The sequence below is a fragment of the Rhincodon typus genome, chromosome 17 (genome assembly GCF_021869965.1).
Source record: "Rhincodon typus isolate 14 chromosome 17, sRhiTyp1.1, whole genome shotgun sequence".
Lineage (NCBI taxonomy): Eukaryota > Metazoa > Chordata > Chondrichthyes > Orectolobiformes > Rhincodontidae > Rhincodon > Rhincodon typus.
Window position 1 is genome coordinate 49,142,755 of NC_063348.1, and position 12,571 is coordinate 49,155,325.

At 42.8% G+C, this 12,571-nt stretch overlaps 1 protein-coding gene across 3 annotated transcripts in view; it reads left to right on the forward strand.

Annotated features, from left to right (window-relative positions):
* Positions 1-12,571, forward strand: part of lrp4 (low density lipoprotein receptor-related protein 4) — a 359,208-nt gene that overhangs the window by 261,428 nt on the left and 85,209 nt on the right. For all 3 annotated transcript variants that reach the window (XM_048607192.1, XM_048607193.1, XM_048607194.1), the window contains 5 exons: positions 698-823; positions 2,349-2,483; positions 5,103-5,228; positions 7,302-7,532; positions 12,127-12,283. In XM_048607192.1, coding sequence (XP_048463149.1) covers positions 698-823; positions 2,349-2,483; positions 5,103-5,228; positions 7,302-7,532; positions 12,127-12,283 — 775 coding nt within the window. The remainder of the gene's footprint in view (positions 1-697; positions 824-2,348; positions 2,484-5,102; positions 5,229-7,301; positions 7,533-12,126; positions 12,284-12,571) is intronic.

Genomic DNA, 12,571 nt, shown 5'->3' on the forward strand with positions numbered 1-12,571 from the left:
ACTCTTGCACACACCACACACACATATATCTTTTTCACACACACACATCTCACACACCTCACAGACACACACATCTCACACACCTCACACACACACACACATATCTCACACACACTCTTGCACACGCCACACACACATATATCTTTTGCACACACACACACACATCTCACATACACACACACATCACACACACACACACATCACACACACTCTTGCACACACCACACGCACAAATCTCTCTCTCACTCACTCACATGTATGCACACACACACACACTCACACCTCTCTCACGCCTCTCTCACACACATACATACACACCTCTCTCTGTCTGTCTGTCTCTCTCTCTCTCTCACACACGCACACACACACACAAACTCTGTGGATAATAAATAGTGCAAAGGTCAGACCATGTGATATGTACAAGTAGGATACGTGGCAGTCGCAATAGTTGTGAAGCTGGTCATTTTAGTGAATGTGATGATAGTGAGTTTTATCATTTTAATGGGAGCATCATCTTTCGGCAGTGTCCCTTTGGGTGATGAGATGTGTGGTTTTCCAATCCATTTTCAAGTTGGAAAATGACACACCATTGTTCCCAATTCTTTTGTTTGCACCAGCAATGGGTAAAACTCCGCACTGAAGGGCAAAATGGCAAAAGTTGACTCCACGATATTAACCCTTCGAATTTTTGCTGCAGAACTCCCACACTGTGCTCCAGATCAGTTCACATGTGGCACTGGGCGCTGCATTGGGCAACGGAAAGTCTGCAATGGTGCCAAGGATTGTCAAGATGGCAGCGATGAGATCCCACATCAGAATTGCCGTAAGTTTGAGCTAAATGCATTGTATATTGAACAATTTACCTATGAGGTCCTCAAAATTATTTTCTATGCAGCAATGCAGACTTATTTACCATGAACTCTTTTTGTCTTTATGGCGTAATTCTATCAGACTAAATTTAGTGCTCGATGGGTTCAGTTTTCCAGTTTGTCTCATACACTCTTCTCTCAACAAGTGGATTGGCAAGAGGATTATTCCTAGGCCTCTTGTCATTTTTGAACAGTTGCCTGGGAGATGGGTAGGGCTGATCACTCTCCTTGTGGTAAAGACTGCCCTCTGCTGGAAGATACCATTTGCCCTTGTGAACAATCCCTTTTCCTCCCCCTCCACAGGGCTCTCTGTGGTGCCACTGGGACTGAAGAGCTGATGGCCATTTGGTTGACCTGGAGGTTCCTTTTCAGTTCTGATTGTCAGGATATTCCAATAAAACTCTCAACTCTGCACAACTCACAGACTGTCCCAGTACTAAGGTGAAGTTGTTCATATAACTGAAACTTGATTCTTCTAAATTAAACTCAGACTTACAATTGACCCCCAGGTCTGTGTTTCTCTCTAAGCCATAAAAATTGAGCTTTGTACATACATCAGCAAGTTCCTAAAGTGTTAATTGTTACATTGATACGCTTTCTTGGAAATGATGTATTTGGTTCACTGTTCCAAATGACTTTCTGATCTCTTAAAACAGTTACTTTCACAAAATTGAAATCGCAAATTGAGTTTACTTCAACATAAAACTCAAATTCTCAAATGATGACATATGATTACATGTCCATCCTGGGTCTCTTCTAGTGTCACAATGACACCACCCGCAAACTGGAAGAGCAACACCACATATTCCGCCTCGGGAGCCTGCAGCCCGATGGCCTAAACATGGAATTCACCAGTTTTAAAATCTCCCCAGCTCCGCCCTCATCCCATGTCCAAGCCTCTGTCTCATCCATGCATCCATGACCTGACACAACCTGTCCATCTTCTCTCCCGCCTATCCGCCCCCACCCGTCCCACTGACTAATCCCCACCACTCCCTACCTGCACTGACCTATCACCATCCCACTTACCTTCCCCAGCCCCACCCTTCCTCTATTTATTTCAGATCTCCCTTCCCCTCCCCATTTCTGAAGAAGGGTCCCGACCCAAAACGCCAACTTCCCTGCTCCTCTGATGCTGCCTGACCTGTTGTGTTCCTCCAGCTCCACACTGCATTGTCTTAGACTCCAGCATCTGCAGTTCTTACAATCTCTATTGTGACCCTTTGTCACCCTTCTGACTTGGACTAACATCCCTTCCCTGTTGTTGGGTTAAAATACTGGAACCCCCTAGCTACAATCCACGGAATTCTAGGAATTGGCCAGTTTCGGCTCAAAGGCAGTTGAGGCTGAGCAACAAATGCTGGCCTAGCCAGTGCGTCCACAAACAAATATTTGAAAGCAAAGATCCATCTAAATAATTTGCAGGATATATCACTGCAGTTCAGATGTAAAAGGCTAACTTTGTGATTTTAAAACCAGGTGAACCTTCTGAGGGGGAAAGCTGCAATGTGGACAATGGTGGGTGTGCACACAAGTGTCAGCAAGTTCGAGGTATTTTACAGTGCACGTGTCACACAGGCTATCGATTAATGGCGAATGGAAAACTGTGCCAAGGTAGGGCCCAAATATTGGAACTTTCACTCTGGGTGCATTAAGCTGCTGCATTGTCATCCTCCCCCAAACCGCAGAAACATTGGTCACTGTGACACAAGACACTTCATCAAAGCCGTTCCTCTACTCACTGAGAGACTTTTCATCTCACCCTTCCTTGTACGATTGATTTCCTCTGGTTAAAGTTCAGACAGCACTCTTTTGATTCACGGAAAGCTCATTTACATGCATTGAAATGTGGTGTTGCTTCACACCCTGGTGATCGCCAACTTATTGAGCAAACCTTCAGCTTTTTAATTTTGTGTCAGCAATTCATTCAATAAAAGCCATTGTCTTTCCAATTTTTATTGAAGTTGACAACGTTAGCTGTTCACGGCAGATGGATCTGTACCATTGGTGAACTAATAATGTCTAGAGGAATCAGAACCAGAAGAATTTGTGACCCAGTAATTCCTCCTCCTGTGAGGTGTTGCATTTCCAGATTTCAGATTTCCAGATGGAAAAGCAGAATTATTTTAGGTACAAAGTTACCAGAAAAGTGCATGAAGTGGGGTATCCAAAGTCTTCCCATCAGGGATTGGTACACAGAAGCTGACTTCTGAGAGTACACTGCTCACACAAGCAGTACTCACGTTCTCTTCCAGTCATTTGTTCCTTCACCATGTTTTCACCCATGAACTTTTCAGCACTACACTTAATGATCAAATGGTAGATAAGTCTGCAGAATGAATGATGGCCTCTTCAGTTTGTTTGTTTTCCTTATTTGTTAACAGAAGATGTATGGTACTGAGCAACATTTATTGCCCAGAAGGCAGTTAAGAGTCAACCACATTACTGTGTGACTGGAGTCATAGCTAGTATCTTGGAAGTTTCCTTGCTTAAAGGATGTTGGTGAACCAGGCAGTTTCTATGACAACTGACCATGATTACATATAAGTTCCAGTTTCTTTTTTATAGAATTCAAATTTCACACTGTGCCACAGCAGGATTTGAACCCATGTCCCTTGTACATTAGCCAGTGATTCTGGATTACTAGCCCAGTGGCAATACCACTCGGCCACCACCTCCCAGTACAATCTCTTGTCTAAGTCTGAAGAAGTCTGCATGTAGGACTCTTGGCTCAATGGGCAGAATTTTTAGGAATGCATCAGCTTTGGTGAAGTTGCAGTTTGGCCTTTGGTGATTTGCCAGATTGTTTGTTCTGGAACTGCCAATACCCTTTCCATTTAACTTCAGTAGGATTTGGTAAGTAATGCAGTAAGTTGTGGCTGGCTGTGGGACACTGTGTTCCCCCTTTAGGCTGTAATTCAACCTCAACTCAGTTTGAACGTTTTGGTCCAACAGCATAAAATGGGCCAGTGTTGGACACCTACAAGAAAGGAAGCAGGCCATTCAGCTCTTTGAGCTGAGGCTGCTGTGTTGATTAATAAAATCGTGACTGATCTCACTGTGTCCTGAACTCCTACTCTCCTGTCTCTTCCCCTCTTCCACTCTCATAACCCTTGACTCAACAGAAATCTGTTTAACTGAGCTTTGAATGAACTGAATGACCCAACCCCAAGTGTTCTTGGAGTAAGACCCCAGTTCTCTTCACTGTCCTGTTTCATCCACAGTTTAAACTGGCTTTGTTTGCTGTCTAGAAAAAAATGTGGTGCAGTTGGATGCTCTTTTGAGATTGTGGCAAAAGTCAGTATTTTTGGATTAGAATAAAGCGAGTGAAGCTCTGATGGAGCATGCACTTATCGATTACAGAGTGCTTGTTGAATTGCTGAAGTGGCAATGGGTTTGATTTTCTTGTTAACATTTCTTGACCTGAACACTACTTTTGCTAGTTGTGTGACACAAAGAACATTATTGCACAGCACTGTGTGCTGTTCAGTTAATAGCACCAATAGTAGCAATAAAACAGGACTTATCATCTGCTATGAGCTCCTATCTGTCTTTTTGAACAGGATTTCAGAGATGTGTTTGCCTGAGGTTAACAATCTGTTGATTGTTCTGATTTGACAAACCCAGTTCCCAATCATAAGTGCAGCGGAAGTCTGTTATAATATGGTTCAACATACTGCAGATTAGCCAATAGCACGAGGATCTTGTGGCTCCCAAATCTTTGTTTAAATCCTAATTTTTCTTGCTAAAAATAGGAGAAAATATAACTTTACTTGTTAATATCGTTCAGCCGTAACTTGGTTTTACACTGGAAACCCAATGTGTGCATCATAAAGAATGTCTGCTATATTAGTGTTCATAATTATTTTGAACACCATCTGACACAAGTTCTGACACTGCAGACACTTGAAGCAGTTTTCAATCTTTGACAAAGTACTGTCCTTTCACACCATCCCCGCTGTGCCCTATCATTATCCTGGCTCATTGTTTGGGAGGTGAAAGGGACAAAATGTGTCCGTGTTTGTCACGGTGACCAGTTGAAGCACATTTATAAGATATCACGTCAGTGGTTTCAGAGCTGCTGTTATCAGGAGAAGGTCTCCTGTGTGTGATGCCTTATAACCAGGAGATTGAAAAGGGGAAGGAAGCGTTGTACGTCAGAAGTGTTACCTTAACAAACAAATGCCACTGAGGTGCTTTGTGATAACGTTGTGGTTGTGCTGGTTTGTGCAGACATTAATGAGTGTGCTGAGGATGGATACTGCAGCCAAGGCTGTACCAATTTGGATGGAGGATTCCAGTGCTGGTGTGTACAGGGTTATGAACTACGCCCTGACAAGCGAGGCTGCAAAGCACTTGGTAAGTGTTCCCCACCCTTTCGATTGCTTTCACAGACTTTCTTCAGAAATTGAATTATGTTAGGGTAGAGAGACAGATCTTTTACTTTCCTGGCTTCCCTAATTCCAACTTGGTTCTGTTTTCACGATGTTCACCATGAGGTATAGGAGCAGAATTTGGCCATTCAGCTAATCAAGTCTGCTCCACCATTCGATCATGGCTGTTACGTTTCTCAACCCTGTTCTCCTGCCTTCTCCGTGTAACCCTCAATCTCCTTACTAATCAAGATCCTATTTGTCTCTGTCTTAAATACACTGAAAGACTTCCACAGCCCTCTGTGGCATTGAATTCTACAGATTCACCATCTGACCTCCTTTGGAACTTGAAACTTGCTTTGCTCTGGTCAAGTTGTTATTGAAGTGTAAGTTTTTGTTATTCAGTCACGGGGTATGGATGTCAGTGGCTAGGCAAGCATTTATTACTCATCCCTAATTGCCCTGGAGACTGTAATGGTGAGCTGTGGGGACCTCCATGCTGCTATTAGGAAGCATGTTCTAGGAGTTTGACCCAGAGATGGTGGAAGATGGTGTTGTGTTCCTGGAGCTGCACTCAAGCAGGCAAATAGAATGTAGGGACTGAAGTGAGGACGACTTTATTCACCCAAAGAATGGTGAGCTTGTGAAATTCTCTGCCACAGAAAACAGTTGAAGCCAAAACATTGAATGTTTTCAAGAAGGAGTTAGATATAGTTCTGAAAGCTCAGAGGATCAGCGGGTATGGGGAGAAAGTGGGAACTGAGTTTGATCATATTGAACGGCAGAGCAGGCTCAAGGGGCTGAATGGTCTACTCCTTCTATGTTCTGTCTTTCTATGAGTATTCCTGACTCATACCTTGGAGATGATGGACAGATTTTGGGAGCCAGGCGATAGTGATATGTCTAATCCAGTTTGGTTTATGGTCAATGATAATGCCTATGATATTGATCGTTGGGGATTCAGTGGTGGTGATGTCATGGAATTTCAAGGGGCTCTGGTTAGATTCTCATTTGCTGGAGATGGTCATTGCCTGGAACTTGTGCAGCACCCTGTCTCTCGCGTGCTCTTTCTGCTCTTTGGCAGTCTGTAACAACACCCGCCTGCCAACATTTCAACTAAAAACCAAAGAATCACAATAGGATTTCAGTTCCAGATTTTTAAAAAATCTGTTCATTGAATTTTAAATTCTAGTCACTGCCATGGTGGGTTATAAACCTGGCTCCCAGGAGCATTGGCCTAGGTTTCTGGATTGCTCTTCCAGTGACATTCCCACTACATTTCTATTTCCCCACAGTTATAATTCTTCCTGTCTAACTAGGGGCAAAGGTGGAATGAATCAAACTACTGTGTCCGTGTTTATGAAACATCATAACATAGAAGTAGCGACATTTGTAGCCCCATGTTGCTATGGCCTGAGTTGACAGAAGTTGTCCAGAGAAGGTTCACTAGGATAATCCCAGGTGTGGGGGTGTGTCTGTCATTGAGGAGAGGTTGAGTAAGTTGAGCCTGTACTCATTGGGATATGGAAGAATGAGAGCTGATCTAATTGAAACATGGAAGTTTCTTGGGGGATTTGGCAGGTTAGATATGGAAAGATTGTTTCCCCTTGTGGACCAATTTAGGACTAGAAGGCATAACCTCAGAGAGAGCTGCTTGTTGGGGCTTGATCATTAAGTATATCTAAGGCTGGGATAGACAGATTTTAATTAATGAGGGACTCAAGGGTTACGGGCATAAGGCAGGAAAGTGGAGTTGAGGATTATCAGATCAGCCATGATCTCTCATTGGATGTAGAGCAGACTTAGTGGGCTGAATGGCCTACTTCTACTCCTATGTCTTATGGTTTTATGGATAAGGTTCATTGCCTAGAATCTATAGAATGGAAAGCAGGCCTTTTTGCCCAACAAGTCTTTGTCAGTTGCACATGTTCAGCTGTCTTTGAATAAATAAATCGTTTTTGTATGGTTGGTCAGGAATTAATTTTGGCAGCAATTGAAATCTCGTTGACTGAAGTATGTCCATCAACTTACCTGTCTGTGAAATTGTTATTACCTTCAGGGCCAGAACCAGTGCTGCTGTTTGCAAATCGCATCGATATTCGCCAGGTACTTCCCCGACGGTCAGAGTATACGCTCCTCCTCAACAACTTGGAGAATGCCATTGCCCTGGACTTCCACCACAACAAGGAGCTTGTGTTCTGGTCAGATGTGACCCTGGACCGCATTATGAAAGCCAATCTGAATGGGAGTAACGTGGAGGAAGTGGTGTCAACGGGTCTGGAGAGTCCAGGTATGGATTGGTTTAAATCAAGACAGACCTTTGAAACTGAAACAGAGAAACTCAGCAGGTCCAGCTGCGTCTGTAGAGAGAGAAACTGAGTTAATGTTTTAAGTCTGGTGTGGAGACTCTTCTTCAGACTTTTGAAACTTATCATTGGTTTCAGAAAGCGGTTGAGGCCAAAGCATTGAATGTTTTCAAGAAGGAGTTCAATGCAGTTCTTAGGACTAAAGGGATCAAAGGGTATGGGGAGAGAGCAGGAACAGGATACTAAGTTCGATGGTTAGCCATGATCATATTGAATGATGGACCAGGCTCAAAGGGCTGAATGGCCTACTCCTGCTCCTAGTTTCTATTTTTCCAATGTCAGACTGAGCAGGAAGACTGTTGGCCATTCTCATCAATGTCCAGAAATGAGCCATCAATGTGTTTGTGAATGTCACTACTTCTATTTTTTTGCACATTCCACAGTTTCAAAATGCCCACATTTGCCAGCTGCACTTTCTTACATAATGGCCGTGGATCTGAGTGATGCTGTTACCAGGAATATTGTCAGAGGTCAGACAGCTGGGCTCTTTACCCAGTGCCGACACACCACAATGACCTGAGATCACCTGACTTTACCTGTGTAAAATGACAGCCTTTTTATAATAAAGCTGTAGTAAACGGTTGTAGACTGCTCTTTCCTGAAGGCAAATTTAGTCATTAACCTTGAAACCTTTAAAATACCTGAACAGAGAATCCTAAACCTTTAGTTACTGAGGCCGTCTTTGGAGACTCTCAGTCTTAAAAAAAAGTGGTGGGGAGAATTTGTCTTTGTCAATTGGATGAAACAGCTGATAATGGACTGTTAGGCCATTTTACACAGCAGACAATATTCTTTTTAATTGAAGTCAAATAATCACAGATAGTATTGGACTTGAGTATTACTGAGGAGAGACATGGTGTTGAGGCTTTCTATCCTGCACTGATCAGGACCGGCACAAGAATGCCAAATTTCAACCAGCAGCAGCCATTTTACTACAGTCCTCTGTAAACAAAAGGCATAAGTTTTAGCCTTCTGTTTCTTTTCAATTCAGAACCACAGAAATGTAACAGCACAGAAGGCAGCCATTCTACCCATTGTGCCTACACTGTGGCTCGCCATTGCTTTCTCCATGCCAATATATCAGCCAATGAGAGTTGACTTGCCAACTAATCAGCACACTATTCTCCTGTCGTATAAATTAGTGTGATTGTTTGAGATTTGACATTCCTGCATGTATCCTGATGAGTGTGAGATGGAAAGCTTTAGTGACATTCAGCAAGACTCAAATAAATGTTCAATATGGCAGTAGTGAAGATGTCCTCTAATTGCACCACCTACATGTTGGAAAACCGTCCAGGACTGGTTCGTTGGGCCCATGGCTGAAATTGACACCAGTGCATTTGCGAAGTGGGGGTCACTAACCCCTGTTTGAGTCCCTACACCTCTCCTCCCCTTCTTGAAATGAGGCTGCTTTGGTTGCATTTGCAGTTAGGCTAAAAATATTTTGAGACAGAGTAACGAGTGTCCCTCCAAGAGCCTGCTGGTATCAATCTCAAAAAAGTATGTTTCTTAAAACAATAATTCCTCGCATTTGCCTGTTTCCAGGCCACACACTCATTTCCACTTGAGCCTGATTTCCTCCTGTTGCCAGTCCCAGGAAATATCAAAGGGCTTCTGCCGGGATTGGAACAGATTCATCCCCTTGTGGGTTACCCCTCAGTTGGTGCATGCTGCTCACTGCCGATTGGTTAATGGGGTTCAGGACCTGGGATTGAGCGGACCTCAGGCCTCCAGCTCCCGGTGCAAACCACTGCTCACCACCTACTTTAGGTGTGCAAATGGCCGAAAGCAATCCCCATCATATCGCCCTGCAATTCGTAGCCATCTCAGAGGTTTCCACTTCAGGGAAAGCTGTGTATCTGGTTCTGCATGGGAAAGAAATCTAACAAATCGAGTCTGTCAGCCAAATACCTCATTGAAACCTCAAGTGCTGATGAAAATTTGCTGAAATAGTGATTTAGAGAGAATTCCAGGAATGTGGCACTCTTTCTTTAACCTTCTGTTACAACGTTACTATGGGGTAGTCATCAAAACTCTTCAATTATCTTCAGTGGTTATTTTAGATGAAGAGCTGTCTTTTGGAAATAAAAGCCCTTGTGGTTTATCTTAGGGCTCCAAGTGGCACTTTAGTTGGCTTGTTGTCCTGAACAGAAACTGCAGCACAAACACATGTGGTTCATGATCTCTTTTTGAGCTGGTTCATATGAATTCCATCTCCAAATAGGGAAGAACAGATTTCTCTTTTTCTTTTTTTTGCCTTGGATCTGCACCTTCCTTCCAATATTTTCAGCGTCCATCAAAAATCAGTTTGTTTTATTAATTCATGGGATGTGGATGCCTCTCGATAAGCCATCATTTTTGCCCTGGTGGTGAGTTGCCTCATTGAACTGCTGCAGCGTTTGAGATATAGGGACGGCCACTGTCAGGAAAGGGGTTCCAGGATTTTCACACAGCAACTGTGAAGGAACGTCGATGTATTTCCAAGTTAGGGTGGTGAGTTGTTTGGAGGGAAACTTGAATTTGGCTGCATTCTCCATGCATCTGTTGTTCTTTTGGTAGAGGTTGTGGGTTTTGAAATGTCACATTTGTTCCAGTTATAAAGCCGATAGGAGCTAAGAAACTTCAGGACACTTTGAAACAGTAAATTCTTGGAGTTATTGTTTCAAGCCGGTGTCACTGGAACTGGTCACAAAACACAGTCTTCTGATAACGTACTGCCTACCTGGAGTGTGCCCGCGGCTTCCACTGACATAGTCTTACTCTCTTTCTGCATGCACTGTGCTGGACTGGCAGAGAAACAGCTGGGTTTCTGAGTAACTAGAGAATCTGGGCACAAAGTGTTTGATTTTTCACTGAATTCTAAAATTCAAGTTGGAGCAATCAAGACTTCTATTTGATGCGTAGCCACCAATTTCTGTGCATCAGGTACCTTTCCTTCTAATACTCCAACAGAATCCAGTGTACACTAGGGTCACCTTACTTTTAAATATTTTTTATAAAGGCATGTGTAAGGCTCTGAGTTGCAGATATGAATCCATTGGTTCACCACTAAGCTTTAATCAAAACATGCTTTATTCTTGTAACAAAGTTGAAATACAACAAAAAGAAGAATTGGCATAACTTTATTGAAATGCTTAACAAGATCGTTTATTACTTAACCACTAATCACTAACTGTTCCAATATAGGCAGCATCCCACAAACACACCCTTGGCAAAGGCAGTTCAGCAACAGTTATTATTCTCACTTGCTGTCTCTCTCCAGTCCAGTAGAAACACTGAAAGAAGCAATCTACCCCTTCTGATTTTTAAAAGGAAGCCTTGCTGTCAAAGACCTCACTCTAGCAGCTGGGAACTCAAGCTTACAGCTCCAGCAGTCAGGAGAAACCAGCAACTAACTGAAAGCAAAACTAAAATCTTTTTGGGTCTGTGTGAGCCATGATGCCTCCCACTCCTGATTCCTTTGTCAAAAAGAAGGAGACATGGGTACCAGTGTGACAATACCCCTTTACAAGAGAAGCAGGACAGGGACACATCTCTGTTAAAGGCACAGTATCACCATACTGTGCAACTGAGATTTGTTCAGGTTAAACTCCAAAGGTCTCTGGACATATAAGGCTGCACCTCTTTCTCGTTCACTGCCCCCCCCAGCCCCACCAACCCTGCCCACCCTTGGAACATCTGCATTAGACTGAACACAGTCAAACAGAATGACAAGATAAACAGAGTAAACGCAACACCCCTCTCTAATCGGGTGCCTGTAATGGTTACAAACCCAGCTGAACTGCACACACTAACAATTTATACTACACTTGCAATGTAATTATCACTCTGCCTTGTGCTTAACGAAAAGACAGATTTTCTCCAGGTGTGTATTTAACACCAACACACCTGATTTTTCCCCCTCACATTGCTTCTGTATGTACAGAAATGCACATTGCCTATTTTTAAGATGTCACGAATCTATTTTTCCCTCGAGAGTGTGTGGCATTTGATGTGGTAGAAACTGAAATAAAATCAATTGAAATTTATGGCTGACTTTGATTTGGGAGGAAGGGTGTTGCTTGGTTAAAACATGTCATTTTCTAATTTCTAATTAGGCCTGAAAACTTAAGCCTTTTTTTTTCATTTTGTTGATATTTCTGACTGACCCAGTGAATATATTTGTAGACTGTTTGTTTGTATTGTTTCTGATCTGTATCTGTCCTGTATTTTTGGAAATTAAAATGTTTATTTTCAGTAGAGTCTGGTAAGGAAATGGAAACAGGCTAATTATAAAATAGTTTGTACTGCACAGAGGAAGGAAGGTTTTACATTCTGTCACTTACTTTCTTTTGGTTTTTATAGCCCTGTGAATCAGTCAGATGTCAGTCAGCAGAAGTGCTTCTGTTATATCTCATGTGTATGTTTGTTGCCACAAAGACGTTTAGGTACAGCCTTATAATTCTTGACCCACAAAAGGAAAAGAGAATGCTAACAATATCTGTGTAACGTCTCCAAAAAAGTTGTAATCTCTGACAGGTGGGCTGGCCATCGATTGGATCCACAACAAGTTATACTGGACTGATTCTGGGACATCACGTATCGAGGTCTCTAATCTTGATGGAACGCAGAGAAAAGTACTTTTGTGGCAAAATTTGGAGAAACCCCGAGCCATTGCATTACATCCAATGGAGGGGTAAGCGACCATAGACATTGATTCCACGTGAATTTACTTCAATCATCTCCAGCATGAACAGCAGATGCCATCGTTCTTAATTCCACAGTCATATATTTCAAGCAAATTTATGATATGTGCTTTTCAACATCACTGAGTTTAGCAACAGATTCTAACCTCAAAATCAACTGTAATTTGTAGCAGAGATAGTAGGAACTGCAGATGCTGGAGAATCTGAGACAACAGGGTGTAGAGCTGGATGAACACAGCAGGCCAAGCAGCATCAGAGGAGCAGGAAGGCTGACGTTT